The 17,895-nt window shown below is 37.6% G+C and overlaps 1 protein-coding gene across 3 annotated transcripts in view; it reads left to right on the forward strand.

The window, feature by feature from the left end:
• Window positions 1-17,895, forward strand: part of sky (GTPase-activating protein skywalker) — a 233,792-nt gene that overhangs the window by 70,105 nt on the left and 145,792 nt on the right. For all 3 annotated transcript variants that reach the window (XM_090413407.1, XM_090413410.1, XM_090413408.1), the window contains one exon: window positions 11,892-12,202. In XM_090413407.1, coding sequence (XP_090269533.1) covers window positions 11,892-12,202 — 311 coding nt within the window. The remainder of the gene's footprint in view (window positions 1-11,891; window positions 12,203-17,895) is intronic.

The raw sequence follows: 17,895 nt of genomic DNA on the forward strand, positions 1-17,895 counted from the left end.
TGCCGTATTACAGCTTCCACACGACATGAAATTTGAATAATGTAAAATTACCATATTGGAGAAAATTTACATGACAGATGTAATTCTTATACATACATACATCTTCAAGGCCCACCTTTCCTAATTGGGTTGTGGGGGCAACAGCTGCAAGAGGAACTTCCAATGGTTACGATCCTCTGCCACCAAGCTCAGGTGTTCTGGTGGAATTCCCAAATGTGCCTGCCCAAGGTTTTGGATATAATCTATTCAGTGAGTCCTTGGCCTTCTATGTGGCCTCCCACCCTCTGACTTGACAAAGAGGGCCTGCTGACAGAGCCTCTCTTGTGGCATTTTGACCAGGTGCCTGTACCAATGTAACTGTGATCTCTCAACACGGAGAAGCAGCAGTTGAGTATTGAGGGGTTTCCTGAATTGCAGAGCTTCTGACTCTGTCGAGTCTTGTCAGCCCTGCAACCCCTTGAAGGAACCTCATTTCAGCCGCTTGGATTCGTCTGTCTGCATTCTTTCGGTCATTACCCAACTCTCATGACCATAGGTGAGGATGGGGACATAGACTGTATTGAAGACAGCCAGCTTTGCCTTCTGGCTTAACTCTTGCTTCAATACTACTTAACGGCCAAGCTCCCACAATATTGAGCTTGCTAAGCCAATTCTAGTATCTAGCTCTACGTCCCATTTTCCATCATTCGTGAATATGGACCCAAGGTATTTAAACTTCTCCACCTGCCTCATTGGGACTCCACTTATATGTAAAGTGCACTGGGATGGTTGTCTTGAGACCACAAATGTTTCAGTTTTGGCCACACGGATCGTCATTCCGGTGTCTGCACAAACAGCTACAAACCTATCCAGGGTCCGCTGGAGGTCATCTGTGGAAGAGCTAAGCAGAACTAGGTCATCTGCAAAAAGCAGACGTCCAATGCTACATCTTCCAATTCTGACACACTCACTGCCTCGGTTGTGCCTATCAATCCAGTCCATAAATATTATGAAAAGGAGGGGTGACAGAACACACCCTTGGCAGAGGCCAACAGAGACTGTGAAAGGTTTAGACTTTGTGCTGTTTACCCTGACACAAAACTCTGAGCATTCATACAGGGACTCGATGGCAGCTAATAGTTGGCCATCCACTCCATACTCCTGTACTACTTGCCAAAGCTTATCCCGAGGAACCCGGTCATATGCCTTCTCCAAGTCCACAAAACATGTGTAGACATTCTTGGCATATTCCCAAGATTTCTCAAAAACTTGCCTTAAAGTGAAGATTTGGTCAGTTGTGCTTCTACCAGGACGAAAGCCACATTGTTCTTCCTGGAACTTTGACTCAACTATGCTCCTGCACTGTCTTTCCAAGCACCTAGCATATGCTTTCCCAGGCAGGCTGAGCAGAGAGATGCCACGATAATTACTGCAATCCTTCTGGTCTCCTTTCTTGAAGACTGGTATTATTATGCCTGTCTGCCATTGCTTTTTTGCTCGCCCAGATATCCAAGCAGCCTGATACACTCGAGTCAGCCAGAGAACACCATCTCGATTTAAGGCTTTTAGCATTTCAGGCCGAATTTCATCATCGCCAGCAGCCTTGCCCGATTTTAGCGATTTTATTGCTAAATGGACCTCCTCTGTTGTGAGACTAGTCATTTCTCCGATCTGCACCTCTTGGATGTTCACAACTGCTGGGCCACCCGGGTTAAGAAGGCTCTCAAAGTAATCCCTCCATCTGTGGAGGATATCCTTCTCGGTTGTTAAAAGTGTACCATCAGAGGCCTTAATTGCCATTGCTGTGCACGAAGGTGCCGGATGGTCTGCCAGAATACTTTGTTTGCATTTGCATAGGATGAATCTAATCTTTCTCCAAAAGGATTCCCAAGCCTTCTGCTTTGCTGTCTTTACTCAGGAAAGTAAAGTCTTTGCGGTGTGCCTCAGCATACCGCAAATGCATCTCAGGTGACCTGACTCTAAGCCATGTTAGGTAGGACTCCTTTTTTGCCCGGACAGTTTTTTGGACTTCTTGGTTCCACCAAGGTGTCCTTTTCTCACTGCCCGTTGCCATGCCGAGCCGCTTTCTGCCACAGCATGAGAGTGCAGAGGCAGTGACACCTGTTCCGAACAGCTTCCACTCCTCCTCAACATCTGCAGTATGCTTGGGAATCTCTTTGAACCTGGAGGAAATGTCATTTGCAAAATTCTTCCTCACAGCCTCATTTTCCAATGCCTCCTATTTCATGCGGTATAGCTGCTTAGGCCTACCAGCATTGATGGTAGCATCTGGTTTCTGAAGTCGTAGAGTGCACACAACAAGGTGATGGTCAGTTGACAGTTCTGCCCCTCTTCTCACACGAATGTCCAACACTGAGGAAAATAGGTCTGCTGAGACTATAAAGAAGTCAATCAGAGACCTTTGTTCTAGTGTATCCCTGTACCAGGTATACTTATGGACTTCTCGGTGCAGGAAGAAGGTATTCATTATGGATAAGCTGTTAGTACAGCAGAAGTCTAATAATTTCAATCCATTCGCGTTAAGGTCAGGGGCACCATTCCTCCCAATCACACCCCTCCATGTTTGGTCCTGTTCCAACATGTGCATTGAAGTCACCCATTAGCAGGACTGATTCCATGTCTGCCACCCTGTAATTCTTATATAGACACCAAAAAAATTTATAAAAAATGAACATATTTTATTAAGACATATGTAGTTTTTTACACAAGCCTTATGAAACAAAAGAGATATATGGAATGAATTATAGAGCAGGAGCCCGTGGTAACTATAAAAGAGAATGGTGACCTCTAGCTTGATAACTGAAGGAGAAAGAAATTGGTTGTGCCTAGGATGTAGTCCAAAATCATTTTATTTATGGCAGTAAATAGTTTTAATGGAGCATGTGTGCTAGATATATTTAAAAACTTTCACAGTTTGCACATGTAAAAGTATAGAATTTTATTCAAAATCTCCAATATATTTCATTCCTTGTTATGTGGACATCATCAGGGAGCCAAGTGTTAACTACATTCAAAACATGAATCATGAAAATGAGTCATAAAGCATGTGCATACTAGCTCTTGTCTCATTCGCAGCTGAAGTATATAATTACACTAGTAGAGTTGAAAGGAACAATTGTAAAAGTTGCATAGATAAAAAATAATTTAACATAATAAAAACAAAAAAATGGCCAGTCTCTTCAAAATAGCAAAGATGATATGGGCAGGGGTATGTGATAGACACTTGGTAAGGAAAAAGGTGGTAATGTATCCTTTCAGGTAGGGCATTGAAAACTTTTTCACATTGGATTGTAGTCTTGCTGAAGGATGATAATTACCAGAATTTTTTTAAATGGTAGTTTTGCTGTATCCATTAGACATCAGATTGCTTTTAATTTTATTCAGTTCATCTAACAGAAGGGAACCAGAAGAGCAGATTGTATGAGTTCTGTGTACTAGATTGTTGATAATACCCATCTTCTGTGATGAATGATGGTGCAAGGATGAGTGATTGTATCTGCCAGTAAAGGTTGGTTTCCAGTAAACTGTAAAATCAACATGCCCTGTAGGATTTCAAATTATTATGGTATCCAAAATGAATAGATAGTTATTGGATTCACTTCTCATTCAATAGTGAACTTGATATGGGAATACAAGAAGTTTATTTTTCCCAGGAACTGAAGGTAATTCTGACTCAGAGTGGAACTAGACTGCAAACATACAGGGTGTTCGGGATAAATTTGACAGTTTCGTAAGGAAAAAGAAAATCTTCTTTGTATCTATTAAATTTAATGAATTGACAAAAAAACATTACAGGCAGAGTTAATTACAATACTATCAACAAGATTTACTCAAAATAACCACCATTAGCATCGATCACAGCTTCAATTCTGCTTCGGAACCTCGAACAAGCTGATGCTACAGTCTCCCTGGGAAGGGCCGCAAAAACTGTTTTAATTTTATCCATTAACTGGGCTTTTGTATTACTGGAAGTGCGATTGGTGTCTTTTTCAACTGCGCCCCATACAAAATAATCCATGGGGTTAAGGTCTGGGGAGTTTGGAGGCCAAACATTTGGACTGGTGAAGTCGTAGAAATTTTCAGACAACCATTTTTGACTTTTCCCAGAGGTGTGGCAAGGGGCCGAATCCTGCTGCCATACATACGGCCTACCATTGGCTACCCTTGTTATCCAGGGCTTGACTACAGTTAGCAACTCCCCGAACAAAGCCCGAATTCCAATGCCAGGGTTCTTCAACACCTGTTCCTGCAGATTTGCGAGGAATTCTGCTGTACGAACGCAATCAGATCGTCTGCTAGGGATCTTTCTTCTTGCTACATCCTCGTAGTCACCATTGCAAGTCTCTAGTTCATGCCTGATTGTTTTTACTGTATTCAGGGAGCATTGGGCAGCAGTCGTAATATCCTTATTTTGATGGCGGGCACGAATCATCATGATACAAGTTATTCTCTTCCATGATTCAGGTGGGTTCCAGCTATCCATCCTTTCTGACATCTTGTATATGAATGAAGAAGGGTCCAAACTTTTAAATGAAGAGAAGTGTGTGTTAATACATGTAACTTACGGAAAAATATAATTAATTATAAATATGTCAAATTTATCCCGAACACCCTGTATCATCGACAAAAATGTAACTATATGAGGTTGAAGAAATATAGTGTCAGTTGTTTTTCTAGATGCTCCAGTTTTTCAGTTTATTGGAAATGAACTTTTACTGGCTTTTACTTTTATTTACCTGTTGTCTATTAGGTACCTTGCTCATGTCAACAATTTTCCTCAAAATTAGTCTATTACTTCTCAGCACAATATTGTCATAACCAACATAAATTAAAGTTGCCAAGAAATTATATTCTTAGTTTAATCCCTTATTCAAGTGTAAGCAAACAAAATTTACCCCTGAAGTAAATTCACATATCCTTACAGACATGTATAATGCTATGCATTATGGGAAGGATCACTGCCCAGACTGATTTTGACCTCTATCGAGGTCTCATCAGTGGGAGCCAGACCCAGAAGTGATACCAGGGTGAAGTAATGCAGAAATCATATATGGAAATTACTAACTATTATAATAACGGAATTAACTCACATAAATTATTCTTTATTTGTAGAATTTTCACCTGAGTATCACAGGCATCATCAGTACAGGTACAAGGCTAATTAAACAATAACTGCTATATTCACAAAGTGCCACCTAAGTAGCTAAGGTTAAATTTCCTAAATTTATTTAATTATTATTATTATTATTTATTTATTTTTAAATTTTTTTTAATTATTTAAATTTAATTATTAAATAATTATTTAATTATTCAATTATAATAATTTAATTTTTTTTATTTATTTTTTATTTTATATATATAAATATATATATATGTGAATACAATTACCGCGTGGTTAGCCTAGTGGCTTTGCGCTTCGCAACCATATACCTGGGGAAGGAGTGCCCCAGGTTCGATTCCCGTTATAGACGTGAGGAATTTGAGGATCTTCCTCAAGCATAGCCAAGTTAGCCGGTCTTGGGCGCGGTCAGTAGGGTTTTTCCCGCCATTTTATCTGGCGTTTTTCATCCCGCAAACAGGCAAACCGGCCCTATGAACATATGCCTCTACAGTCAAAAATATATCCCCCCCAGCGGCAGACCAGGCGACAGGTCGGTTGGGAGTAGTACTAACAAGAAGTCGCATCTAAAGTAACACGCAGACCCTGCATGGGAAGCGGGAATAACGCGTAGTAGAAGAAGAAGATATGTGTATACAATTATATGTTAGGAAAGATTTGCTACTTTATAAAGTACTATCTCCCACAAGGGGGAAAGACATAGACCATCGGATCTGTTTAGGTTAGTAATGTTTCACATGTTTCTTTGTATAGCCGTTCCATTAGGAACCGACTTTTGTGAATGACTTTTGTCTTGTTCCACTCACAAAAGTTTGTTCCTAATGGAACGGCTGTACAAAGAAATATGTGAAACATTACTTCACTCCCCTAACCTAAACAGATCTCCGATGGTCTACGTCTTTCCCCCTTGTGGGAGATAGTACTTTATAAAGCAGCAAATCTTTCCTAACATATAATTGCATACACATATATATATTTATATATATATATATATAAAAAAAAAAAATTTTTTTTAATTATTATAATTGAATAATTAAATAATTATTTAATAATTAAATAACTAAATAATTAAAATATAAATAAATTTAGGAAATTTAACCTTAGCTACTTAGGTGGTGCTTTGTGAATATAACAGTTATTGTTTAATTAGCCTTGTACCTGTACTAATGATGCCTGTGATACTTAGGTGAAAATTCTAAGAATAAAGAATCATTTACGTGAGTTAATTCCGTTATTATAATAGTTAGTAATATGTCTATTCACGGTATTTCCTTACTGAAACTTACATATATGGAAATATGACTTCTGCATTATATGAGTAGTGAGTCCTGAAGTCACAGCACATGCAAACCACATGTGCATATAGCAGCACTCAATGTTCAAAATGTCCCCCTTTTGTCTTTGCATGCACAACATCCAATGGAAATGCTGCCACTACTTGACTGCAAATCCACCTTCAGGCTGGCAATGTTGGGATGTTGTTTTTTGCAGGTTACAGTCTCAAGCTCTGACCAGAATTTGAAGTTCAATGAATTCAGATCTGGACTTCCAGATCTGAATTCATTGAACTTCAAATTCAAATTGCCTTGTGTGCAGGGGCTGAGTCCTTTTGGAATGTCCACTGCCTACTGTGAAACAGGGTGTTGTTCACTAATACACCTCAGCATAGGTTTTGACCACTTTCTTGCAGAAATGCAACTTGGTTACCCCCAATACATCACATCCCATCAAACAATCACTGACGCAGGATGATGACCTCTGAATCCTGGGTGCTATTGCATGTACTGTTTGACTATTCAGGGCATATACCCCATCATTTTGGTGGTTAAATGACTCTTCAATGAAAATCTCATCTGTGAATAAGATATCTCTGTCTGTTGTTTGCATACCACTGGAGGAGTGCCTTTTATTTTATTGCCCTCTGCTGCATACGTTGTGTTGTTAGGAATTGTCCAGTAGAACAATGATAGGTTATCATCCCCAGGTCATCATTTAGTACATCTGAGGGATCTTTCAGTGTTCTCACAGGATTACAGCAGAGGCATGCCTTCACAGTCCTCACAGCTGTTGCATCCTAACACGGCATGGTCAACCTGTTCTTTGGTCGTTATAATGGCTATTATTCCAGTACACAAACATCCTACTGATCCTGAGTGTTTTTAGTGTGTTGAAAATAACAGGTAGCTGCATTCCAACCTTGTGAAGTGCTATTACAGCTACACAGTTCTTCTCATAATCTCCCCACTGCATCTTAAACCGTTCAGCTAGACAGCTCTTTCTTTCTTTCTACAGATAAACATGTGAATGCTGGCTGTGCACAGTGCCAATAATGGAACTGGGCTTGCCCAATTCCATTATTGGCACTGTGTACACATTGTAAGACTATGTATAATGTCAAACTATTTAAGATATGAGCATGCCCATACATGCATCCATTGTCACAAACTGTATGTAGTTCATGCTTTTGCACAAATATTAGTATGTGCACTTGTCACATGCTTGAAATGTTTGGAAATATCTGGCAAAGACATTTCCTGACATTGCTTCTGCCAGCAGGTCCAAAGCAGTATTGCTCTCCTTTTTATTCAATTCCTCATTCTATGATATAGCTGCAAGCTATCTTCTGAGCTTGTCATCACCAACCTTATAGTCTGCATTCTTCCTTTTCTCACAGAAGTCCTCATATGGCTGGCCATCATCAAGTAATCACTTTGTACATTTCATCAATTGGAGGACAATTTGACACTTCATTTACAATAACATCTTCTGATTAAATAATCAAATCCAAGATCTTTGATCCTCTTGTATACCATGTTGCATACTACTAAAAGTAATTTTCCCTGAAAATTTGAAGAAATTCATTCTCTTTCCCCTCCAGATGTCTATTTATTCCAGCCTATATCACCATAATTAAAATTATCCATAACCCTTTTCTTATTAGCCAGACCAGTTTTTCTATACATTTCCTTCTCACTCCCCACCACATTACCATGTCTATAACACCCAACTAAATATTTTCTCCTGTCCACCTTCACCTCACACCATACTGATTAAAAACCACTGTCATCATTGTTCCTCGCATCTCCGTCTGACTCCTCCACTATCATCAACAGCACTCCTCCCTTTCTGTACATATCTGCCTTCACAAAAAACATCACACCTCCTCTATCTCTGTTACTGCCAGAATGTCAATCTCATCAAACCATGTCTCGCTTCTGACAATTTTTGGGTGGATGAGCCCAATCACTGCTAAAATTCATTTCCCTTATTTCAAATACTTTTGACCAGTGCCATAATGAGAGCGTGGCGAAAGAGGCACCCCCCCGTGGGCGCAACTAGGTTTGGGGCGCAAAATGTAAAAAATGTAAAAAAAATAAAAATAAATAAATAGATATAAAAGTCTGCTATTTTATATTGTATTTTTAAATTTCAGCAATATGCCGCTTTAGACATAAATTCTGCAACACACTGCAACTCATTTTGATGGAGTTAATAGTAAGTATTTAACATATTGCATTTAGTAAAATTGAACTTGTTACATTTAAATTTTTCAAAATTTTTGTCATTTTTGGGTTAGAGGGGTGCAAATTAGACACTTGCATTGGGTTAGGGGGAGGCACAAGTTAGACACTTGCCACAGGTGCTTCACACCCTCATTACTGTACTGCCTCTGACTCTGGCGCTCTGACAGTGGCTCTATAACAGGTCCCACTGACTGTACTTCTCAGATTTGACTCCTCCATATCCTTCCAGTCATTCCTCTCTGTCATCACTAATCCTACACCTCTCCCCAGATCTATCTGCATCCTTGGTCATCCTTTCTTGTACATTCACATATCAATACTTCACAGTGTCTCTCTTCCTACCTTGACACTCCTCTTACGCTCCTCAACAACCTCCTGATGTCCATTCTTGTTACCAACTATATCATTTGTGCCTCTACCACTACCAGTTCTTTTGCTTGCTTATTCCTCATATCCAGTGCTTCAGTCGCCCTGCCTATTCTGCTCCAGAAAAGCAAATCTTATGTACTTTCTCCTTAACAACACCTCATAATTGAATCCCCATAAATAGTAACTCTTGATCATTCATCACTTCTTTCACATTGCCATCTTTTATTCTGGTCTTCCTCACTCTTCCATACATTTGTTATTCTCCTCATTTCACTCTGCAATTGTTTCATCTCTTGCCTCATCTTTGCCAACTCTCTGCTTTCACATTCTCGATTACTTTCTCACTGCCATTTACTTTCTCTTCCTTTAGTGGTTGCACTTTCTTTCCCATTGTCTTTCACATATCATACCTTACCATTACCTTCAACTACCTCTTTTATATTCTCTTTCACATTACTTTCATTGTTATGTACTCCTACAACTCCATTCTCTTCAACAATCTTGATTTCATGCCTTTCAGTATTCACTTCATTTTCTGACTTCTGAAAAGTTTCGTATTTCTGGCTTATGAGGCATATCTGACACTCTCTCTCATGTTCACTCTCTCCACTCCTTCATTCCACACTTTTTTTTCTCTCAGCAAAGAGTATATAGCACACAGACATGACAACTCATGTCAAAGCCTCTCATCAACGATTTCTTGGATGCCATTTTCTTGTTCTCTTTGGCACCATGAATGATGCTATTTATGTAATACACACTTCATCAGAAACAAAATGCTCTCAGTTACAGTCATGCATAAGGATACTGCTACCAGTAATTATCAATAATGTTGTGAATTATATATTAAATAACTTATCTGTAAGCTCGTGTTCACATCGCCACTTAATGTAAACTATCTATTGCTCTCTATGTATCATTTACTCCATATAATTGTACCATTTTGAAACTTTTCTCTTGGCATCATGTTGTATGCTTTTTTTTTTTAGATCTACAGACCTTAAGTATTGTTAATGTGTTCTTCAGTAACCAAGTAATCCTGTAAATAACCCTGGCTACCTTAGCAATATGCCCTCTTAACTTGGTCACTCTATCTACTACCCCCCCCCCCCCCCGAGATCCCTGGCTTCAGTTTCATCAGTTTCCTGGAGTACAGTTCCTTCAATGTGGTACATAGCTTGTAATTTTTTTATCCAAAATGCATAACTTAACGTAGTACACTTTTCCACATTAAATTGACATCCATTATGCTTTGCCCATACTTTCAGCCTATTTCAATCATCCTACATCACTTTGATTATCTATTATATAACCCAACTTTGCATCCTGAATTGACTACCCTATTCGATATTGCTCCTGAGAGACTAGATTTTGTATTTGTTGGCCATTCACATATGCACTCACCTCATTGGTGTCTTAGCACACACACTCATCTGTATCTACCGTAATTTCTTTAGTTTTCCTGACTTTGCACATCCACACTCTCGGCAAACAAAGCTCTCTCTCAACACATAACTCCAAATCATTCAAGTGTATTCCATGAGCATTATACAAGATCTTTCTTCCATCAAACTCAGACCATAGGTCCATAAACTCTGAATCGTTCCTTCTGCACAATCTACATATTCATTAGTTATCACTATCCTCAATTCGCCTCTATCATAGCATGGCAGAAGACCTAAAAACTTCACCTCTTGCTCTTCTTTTTCACTTTTTTCAATAATTCTTTGACATCTTCCCTCATCCAATAATAACTTGTACCTCTCAAATCATCAGGCCAGCCAAAACAATCAGTTTTTCACCTTTCCAAGGATACATTTCAAGGATATTGAAGAGAGATCATACAAATCAGGTATAGTTCATCATACTGCAAATGAGAAACATGAAGTCTTCTGGGAGCTAACAGAAATTTCATATATTGAATTCAATAGTTATATTCAGAATTTCAAGAAGCATTGGAGATAATAGTATAGCATTCATTTCAATGCAACAGAAACCAAGGCCTCATCCTAAATCAGCTTTGATCATCTTCAAAGAAAACCTGAAATTTGCAGAATTAGGTTATGATGGACATTATGCAGCATGGATAAACAATGAAGTATACATGTGAAGTATATCATTTTTAAATTATCATGCAGTGATTCTGTTGATACTAGTTAATGTTTCAAAATTTATTCTGCTTCTTTAGATATTTGATTTGTTAACATATTCTTGAAGAAGTTTTAAAAGAGGTATACCATGAGTAGACATATCGATACAAAATTAATAACTGAAAACTCACGTTAAATTAAATACTTTAAACCTGAAAAGTCTGGACTTTCAGAACATGCCATCTTCACTAGACATAGAGTTCATTAGAGAAAGACAAGAGTCCTTCACAAAAGTCGGTTCCTCATGGAATGCCTTTATAAAGAAACACGTGAAACTTTACTTCATTCTCCTAACTTAAACAGATCCGACGGCTTACGCCTATCCCCTTTATGGGAGATAGTACTTTATAAATAATGCTAATCTTTCCTAACTTTTTATTGTATACATTTTTTTTTTTGTTAGGAAATTTATTGACCTTTTTGGTTATCTTACACCAGCTACTTAGGTGGTGCTTTTTGGAATTGTCAGTTATTGTTTATTTTGAGCTTAAAATGTACTGAAGATGCCTGTGACACACAGGTGAATATACTATTAAATAATCTTTGTACGTGAGTTTTCCGTTATTAATTTTGTATAGATTCTTGAAGAAGCATGCCATAGTGTATAGGAAGTAATAGAATTAACAAAACATTTTTACATGTGGTCATACTTAATTATTTTAATATTATGAATAATAACCATAGAGATTTAATGACTTCATTACATAAGAATAATTTATTTTATTTTAGGGAATTACACTTCACCACCAAGCCTCCCATCTTTTGTTGATCCAGCATACTGTGAACATTATTACCTTAACAGTGATGGTCGAAAAGGAGCAGAACGGGTTCTATGTGTTGTAGCTCATACCCATCCAGATATTACTTATTCCCCTTTATTATATCCAGTTGTTTGCTTGTTTATGCATTACATGTCAGAAGAAGAAACCTTCAATTGCATTAATGATGTGATAACTGCACCTAGCAATCATATTGGTCAAACTAGAGCTGTTCATCAAGCCCAGTCCCGAGTCATAATGAAACTGGCCAAAAAGTTTTCAGTAGGCATCTTATATAACTAGAATTATTATTAATAATTATGCAGTTTTGATTCCTGTAAATCGTTGATTAATAATAATTGATTTGTAAAACAGTAAAGATACAAATCACTGTCATGTAATTTACATATATACACCGTATTTTTCGATAGATAACGTGCGCGTTATCTGTACAAAAAAGTCTAAATTCGTTAAAAATGAACATGCACGGTATACATTTGAAAGGTATGAGAGGTAAATCAAATGTAATAACAAAACTAAGGTAGAAGTATTACTTAATATTTATTGAACATTACACTATTCAAATCCAAAAAATTCTTCGTCAGACTCAATATTGAAAGAATCAATTGCGTTAAAAATTTCTTTTGGTATTTCTTTAGCTTCATAATCATTATCACCGGACACCACTGCATTCCCTTGTGCTTTAATGAAACCATTTCTAACACAGTTTTCACTTACAGCAACCCAACTTTCTACAATTCGTGTAACTATATCTTTATATGACGTTCTTTTCATCTGCCCTGTTTTGTTATATTCATGGATGCCATTGATCATCCAGTCTTCCCACTTAGTCCTCAAATTGTCTTTGAATGGTTTATTTACTGCAAGATCAAGGGGTTGGAGTTTTTTTTGTTAAACCACCTGGAATGACAGCCAATTTGGAAGAGCACACACTTAAATTGTTTCTCTTCATAAATCCAAAAACCCAAGATGGGTAGGCCTTGAAAACCTTTATATTATCGTTTTGTGCAATTCTTTTCGATTCCTGCAACACGGACAGTAGATATTCTCATACCTTTAGCTCTTTCACTAACAATCCAATCAAGCAGTTTTTTCTATGGTTGGCCACAAGCACCTTTTAAACCTCATCTTTCTCCAACACTGAACAATCTACCAGTTTCACAATTCCCTTTTTCCTTTGCTACTTCTACCACTTCAAGCTTGAACTGTGCTGTGTAGGATTTTCTCCAAGAAGTACTTCTGTCTTCCGTGAGTAATTCGGATCTAATAATAAAATATAAACAAATAATGATTTACTTTATGAAATGTTTTAAAATAGGATGTATGTACGGAATAATGTAACTTCATATTATACAAAAAATGTACACCTACCTTTCAATTGTTGATGCAACTAGTTACAAGAGAACGATTACTAGCAACGCACATGCTTTTAAAGAATTCCTCTGTCTTCTGTCTGTACTTCCTAACTCTACCGCTAGTTGGCGCATGCGCGTTATCTATACATCAAAAAGAAGTGATGAAAATGTTGGGGCTTGGTGTTATACATTAGATGTGTGTTATCTATCGAAAAATACAGTATATATATATATATATTTTTTTTTTTAAAATTGAATGACTAGAAACTGAGAAAAATGAAAACAAAGTTTATTAGCACAACTAGTTTCTGCTTGTATCAGCCTTCTTCAGGTGCACATTAAAAAAAAGAAATAACCAGTAAAACATAGAGGAAATAACCATAAACATCACGGAAAGTTAGTGTGTGTATTTCAATATTGAAATGCTGAAGTCTGTGCATTCAAAACTGTTCTCTCGTTGGCTTCATTGTTGGGCGTATGCATGCGTATAGCATGTCCGGTTGTATAGCATCTCGCGAATGCCAGTATTTGGTCGTAGCACAATGACAGTCAGAAAGGTTGTAACTCAGGTTGTTGTTGAGATGTTGGGGGTTGAGAATGATTTCTTTTGATTCTACTATCTTCCTTTCTAATTCATCGTAGCAATGGAAAATGTTATTAGACTTGTCCCATAGGACTGTATGTCTAAGGTTTTCTTCATTAGAATTGGCTGAGAACAGAACATGACTGGACAAAGCACTGGCTCGTGTTCTCCTGTAATCGATGTCTCTCTTATTTTCTTCAATGCGTAACTCGATCGATTTCTCTGTTTGGCCAAAGTAAGGTATATCACAGTTGCACCAAATCTGGTAAACACTGGGATATTTAAGGTTGGGATGTCTAGCTTTCGAACGGCTCACTAAGGAGCGGATTTTCAGAAGAGGAGTAAATAAAGTTCTTATGTTGTATTTCCTAAGAACCTTGGCCAGTTTGGGTGAGACAAAGCTTGTGTATGGTATGGTATGGAAATATTACCTTTCACACTATTGGTCTCTCTTCATTATGGTGAGCAGGCGGATTTAATAGGAATTTGTCAATTGTTTTTTGTGAATAACTATTTAGTTGAAAAGTAGACCTGAGAAAATTAAGTTTTTTTATTAAGTTCTATCTCATCATCCTTGATGATGAGATAGAACACTAGGACATTGTGCATGTCCTAATGTAGAAATGATTCCAAACTTTTGAGGAGGATAATGATGGGATTGACCGTGGAGATATCTGTTGGTGTGGGTAGCTTTTCTGTGAATCGAGATTTTTAATTTCTTTGAGAAGAGAACCATTAGCTTCAAACTCAGCCATAAATTTTATGTTCAGATGTTGATTATTTAGATGTTCTAGGAAGTTTAGGAGAGATTCGCAGCCATGGCTCCAAATCAGGAAAATGTCATCAATATATCTTTTCCAAATTCTTGGTTTTAAAGGATAAGAAGAGATGACTTTAACTTTCAGATCTTCTAAATAGATGTTCGCAGGTGACAATGGATTACCCATTGCAAGACCATAATTTTGTTTATAGATTGTATACTTAAACTTGAAGTATCCTGAGTGGATGCAATGAGTAAGGCCATGATCTTTTTAGATAATTTATCTTTGAGTAGTACAAGAACTTGGTCCATAGGAACATTTTAAATATGGAGATGATGTCAAAACTAGCCGTGATTTCATCTTCCTTAATAATAATATCTTTTATACATGATACAAATTCGGCAGAGTTTTCAATAAAAGACGATGACTTACTGGAAAAACACTTGAGAGAGTTAGCCAGATATTTTGAAAGGTTATTATTATTATTATTATTACGGGTAACTCCAGGGAGTCATTAGACTCATCGAGGGAGGTCCCAAAACATATTCATCACAACTATTCGACATTCATACAGTATCTATCATACCTTGCCTTAAACTCATTCACTGTCACAGCATCCACCACAGACTCAGGGAGCACATTCCACTCATTCACCACTCTAAAAGTAAAGAACCCAGCTCTAACGCCTTTACTAACCACACTTTTGCCCAGTTTCCATGGATGTTCCCTAGTCCTCCCACAACCAGCCCTGTTCTCAAATATATCTTCTGAATTAATTTTATAGAAACCCTTCAGTAATTTGAATGTCTCAATCATATCTCCCCTCCTCCACCTATCAACCAATTTTTGCAACCCACAAATCCTCAACCTGTTCTCATAAGGTTCATTCCACAGACCTGCTATCATCTTGGTCACTTGCCTCTGGATCCTGTCCACCTCCTCCCCATCAAGAAGAAACCTAGGTGACCAAATCTGGACACTGTAGTCGAGATGGGGTCTTATCAAGGCTCGATACAGAGGAACAATAACCTGCTTGTCTTTGCTTGTCAACGTATTCTTCAGCAACCAAGTGATTTGATGAGCTGATTTGGCCACTTTTGCAATGTGCCCCCCCCGAACTTCATGTTGGAGAGCCAATTCCTTCTACAATAGGTCGAAGTGGAGTTTTTTCCTTATGAATTTTAGGTACTCCATATAATTGTGGAATAAGCAGATGGAGAGAACGAAGAGAAAGGCGTATGTTTCTAGGTAGTTCAGAGGTCGTTCTTAGTAGATTGTTGGTCTGGTTGTGGAGTTCACGAGTGGGATCTCTCTCGAGGATTGAGTAAGTGTCACTCCATAAAAATTCCATCATCTTGTTATGATATTCATCAATGTTAAGAACAACTGTGGCATTGCCTTTATTCACGGGAAGAATAATTATATTTTTGTTGTTTTGTAACTTCTTAACCTCCTAGAGACAATATCTCTTCATCGTTCCGATGAAGAGATATTGTCTCTAGGAGGTTTGGCTTTATTGATGATGAAAATGGATTCAGTGCGGAGTAGGTTTGCCTCTTGGGTAGGAAGAAAGGAGGTAGCTTTTTCGATCTTTGTAAATAATAATTCTTTTGGAATAGATCTAGGAGATAAAACAAAATTTAGGCCTTTACTGAGGACACTTTTCTCTACATTGGAAAGATTATAGCTTGATTTGTTAATAATAACTTTGTCGGGATGGAGGTGTGGTTTTGAAGAAGTTAAATTTCTTTGTTATTTGTTTAAGGGCTTCGAATTTTCTAATAAGTTTCAGTTTATTGTCATTTTGAATTCTTGCGGCTTGAGATTCACTTCTCACTTTGAGAAGATTCCAACTGTCACTATCTGGAGATTGTTCAATTTTTTGAGATAATATGGTTTTTTTACTAAATAAAAAAGCTAGAGTGCATTTAGTATCAAATATCCTCTCAGCGAGAAGATCTAACTTTACTCTGTGGTAAATCCTTCTAGCCCATTCCGTTTTAATGTTTTCTTTAAAGGAGATAAACTTAAGAAAGACGGCATGGAATTTACAGCCCTTGAGAAATACTAATCTGTTGATGTTCAGGCCTATCCTCTTCAAGGTTTTCTGGAAATCCCTGATGTTATTGTGAGTTGCCTCGTCATAAGGACTAGAGATGTAGGAAGATTGATTTACTTGGTTAATATACATTTTTTTTAAAAAAAATGAATGACTAGAAATTGAGAAAAATGAAAGCAAAGTTTATTAGCACAATTAGTTTCAGCTTGTATCAGCCTTCTTCAGGTGCACATTAAAAAAGAAATAACCAGTAAAACATAGAGGAAATAACTATAAACATCTCGGAAAGTTAGTGTGTATATTTCAACATTGAAATTTGAAGTCTGTGCATTCAAAACTGTTCTCTTGTTGGCTTCATTGTTGGGTGTATGCATGCGTATAGCATCTCACGAATGCTAGTATTTGATTGTAGCACAATGACAGTCAGAAAGGTTGTAACTCAGGTTGTTGTTGAGATGTAGGGGGGGTTGAGAATGATTTCTTTTGATTCTACTATCTTCCTTTTTAATTCATTGTAGCAATGGAAAATGTTATTAGACTTGTCCCATAGGACTGTATGTCTAAGGTTTTCTTCATTAGAATTGGCCGAGAACAGAACATGACTGGACAAAGCACTGGCTCGCATTCTCCTGTAATCGATGTCTTTCTTATTTTCTTCAATGCATAACTCGATCGATTTCTCTGTTTGTAAGGTATTTTGCAGTTGCACCAAATCTGGTAAACACTGGGATATTTAAGGTTGTGATGTCTAGGTTTCGGATGGCTCACTAAGGAGCGGATTTTTGGAAGAGGAGTAAATAAAGTTCTTGTGTTGTATTTCCTAAGGACCTTGGCCAATTTGGGTGAGACAGAGCTTATGTATGGTATGGAAATATTCACACTGTTGGTCTCTTCATTATGGTTAGCGGGTGGATTTAATAGGAATTTGTCAATTGTTTTTTGTAAATAACCGTTTGGTTGAAAAGTAGACCTGAGAAAATTAAGTTTTTTTATTAAGTTCTATCTCATCATCAGAGAAATCGATCGAGTTACTCATTGAAGAACATAAGAGAGACGTCAGTTACAGGAGAATGCGAGGCAGTGCTTTGTCCAGTTGTATTCTGTTCTCGGCCAATTCTAATGAAGAAAACCTTAGCCATACAGTCTTATCGGACATGTCTAATAACATTTTCCGTTGCCACGATGAATTAGAAAGG

The sequence above is a fragment of the Typopeltis vanoorti genome, chromosome 24, assembly GCF_054136105.1.
Source record: "Typopeltis vanoorti isolate ZY-2024b chromosome 24, IOZ_Tvanoo_1.0, whole genome shotgun sequence".
Taxonomy (NCBI): Eukaryota; Metazoa; Arthropoda; class Arachnida; order Uropygi; family Thelyphonidae; genus Typopeltis; species Typopeltis vanoorti.